This window comes from Schistocerca piceifrons, chromosome 5 (genome assembly GCF_021461385.2).
Source record: "Schistocerca piceifrons isolate TAMUIC-IGC-003096 chromosome 5, iqSchPice1.1, whole genome shotgun sequence".
Classification (NCBI taxonomy): domain Eukaryota; kingdom Metazoa; phylum Arthropoda; class Insecta; order Orthoptera; family Acrididae; genus Schistocerca; species Schistocerca piceifrons.
The window spans coordinates 187,618,519-187,620,717 of NC_060142.1; the positions used below are offsets into that span (position 1 = coordinate 187,618,519).

The following is a 2,199-nucleotide window of genomic DNA, read 5'->3' on the forward strand; positions in this document are numbered from 1 at the left end:
CAGCGGGCAGCACCAAGTGTTCAAATACTGCAAATCAGCTCAGCAATATCGATTTCTGTTACGACGAATGTTTGTGGCCAGCTGCATCTTCTTGTTGCAGAAAGAAAGAGGAAAGTTTATCTTCCTGATAGTGCTGCTATCAGGAAAGGAATGGAAGTAACAGTTTGATACCACAACATATTTAAATTGCTTCACTTAATTTTTATTTCCATCATTAATTGACATCTAATGTATAGGAGTGCATAATCAGTAGATTTTGCCTTAATACGTACAGCTTTTAAGAAGTATTTTATTTTAACTACAGTCCAGATCGATAACTTTTAGTTTGAATAAGGAGCCCATCAGGTTTAAATAAAAAGCATAATATCGATGTAGACTGTTAGTTGTTAACTTTACCTTTGATTCCAGGCACTTTGTCTAAAATTATCTCATTTTTAATGGTATTGACACAGAAATGTTTAAATTAAGTAGTCATGTGGTGACGGTACATTCTTTTTCGTCATTGCATCTCTTTGTATTTGTTCCGACGATCACTAGCGTTTCACGCTGACGAGCAGCCGGCATTCGCAGCGTAGTCGCACACCCTCAGCTTTGCGTTGTAGTGAAGGCCAGCAGGACACGGTATCAGCCAGGCGACTCCGTTCTCGTCGCACTTGTAGAAGCTGCCGCAGTCGCTAGGGTTGACAAGCTGGATAGCTTCCTTGGGATTCGCGATGGCTGGACACTTGGGGGCATCGGCTGCAGGACCCTCTGCTTGATCGGCTTCACCGGCTTCTTCTTCAGCGTTCTCTTCTTCTGCTGGTTCAGCAGCGTCCTCGGCCGGTTCTTCGGCAGGCTCTTCAACGGGGCCTGGCCGAGAGCAACCAGCATTCTCTGGGTAATCGCAAACTCTGAGCCTCGCGTTGTACTCAAGACCAGCAGGGCAGGCATTTAGCCAGGCCACTCCACTCGCGTCACACTTGTAGAAGCTGCCGCAATCCTTCGGATTGGGCAACTGAACAGCTTCTTCGGGATTCTCAACGGCTGGACACTCGGGGGCATCGGCCGGAGGATTCGCTGGTTGCTCAATTTCACCGGCTTCGTCTTCAGCGTTGTCTTCTTCTGCTTCCTCAGCCGGTTCTTCGGCAGGCTCTTCAACGGGGCCCGGCCGAGAGCAACCAGCATTCTCTGGGTAATCGCAAACTCTGAGCCTCGCGTTGTACTCAAGACCAGCAGGGCAGGCATTTAGCCAGGCCACTCCAGCCGCGTCACACTTGTAGAAGCTGCCGCAGTCCTTCGGATTGGGCAGCTGAACAGCTTCTTCGGGATTCTCCACGGCTGGACACTCGGGGGCGTCGGCTGGAGGGGTAACTGGTTCCTCTACTGCGGGACTGTCGTCTTCCGCGGGAGTCTGCTCATCCTGTGCAGGTGGTGGTGGTGGTGGTGGTGGTCGTGGACGCCAGCCGCCGGTGGAGCAGCGAGCCCTCTCAGGGTAGTCGCACACACGCCGCCATGCATTGAACTCCAGACCCGCTGGGCACTGCCGGGTCACTATCCTGCCTGATGGTTCACACTGCAGGAAGCTGCCACAGTCTTGTGGATTTGGGATCGGACCGGTTGCGTGCGCGCATGAGACGAGTCCAGGTTTCACCTGAAACATATCATAGAATGTTCATTGCGCCACATTCACTTATTTCACGTCAAGTAGCAGTGGCAAATTGGCAGCGAGTTCATTAGTATGTAATCAATCACCAGAAATCGTTCTGTGAATGAACCGATATAAAAAAACCGAGTGGTTATTCTTTGATATTGTCAGTGGCGGTGTGATCTGTTGATTTAAAATATGTGTAGATAAAAACCCTATGTCAAGATTGCAAATTTTCTTCATTGAGTATCACTTTCTGCTTACTACCGAGCCATCTTGAGAACAATTTAAAATGTTGTTCAATATGTGACACTCATTACATTTCGTCGTATTTTTTATTTAACCAAGGCGTCTTAGCCCTAAAAAAGACGATATGTAATGAGCGTCACACACTGAACAAGATTTTAGATTGATCAAAAGAGGGCTCGGTAATAAACCGAAACCGGTAATCAGAAAAGAAAATTGTCAATCTTGACCCAGGATTTTTATTCACACGTTTTGTACCAATCTGTGGTGACATTTCGTGCAAATTCATGTATTTGGGAAGGAACCGCCAGTAGTGTGGAAAGCACCAC

At 47.8% G+C, this 2,199-nt stretch overlaps 1 protein-coding gene across 1 annotated transcript; it reads right to left on the bottom strand.

Annotated features, from left to right (window-relative positions):
- Positions 1 to 541: 541 nt before the first annotated feature.
- Positions 542 to 1,639, bottom strand: LOC124798877 (chondroitin proteoglycan-2-like). Its single transcript, XM_047262409.1, has one exon. The coding sequence runs from the start codon at positions 1,637 to 1,639 to the stop codon at positions 542 to 544; it is 1,098 nt and encodes a 365-aa protein (XP_047118365.1).
- Positions 1,640 to 2,199: the final 560 nt, after the last annotated feature.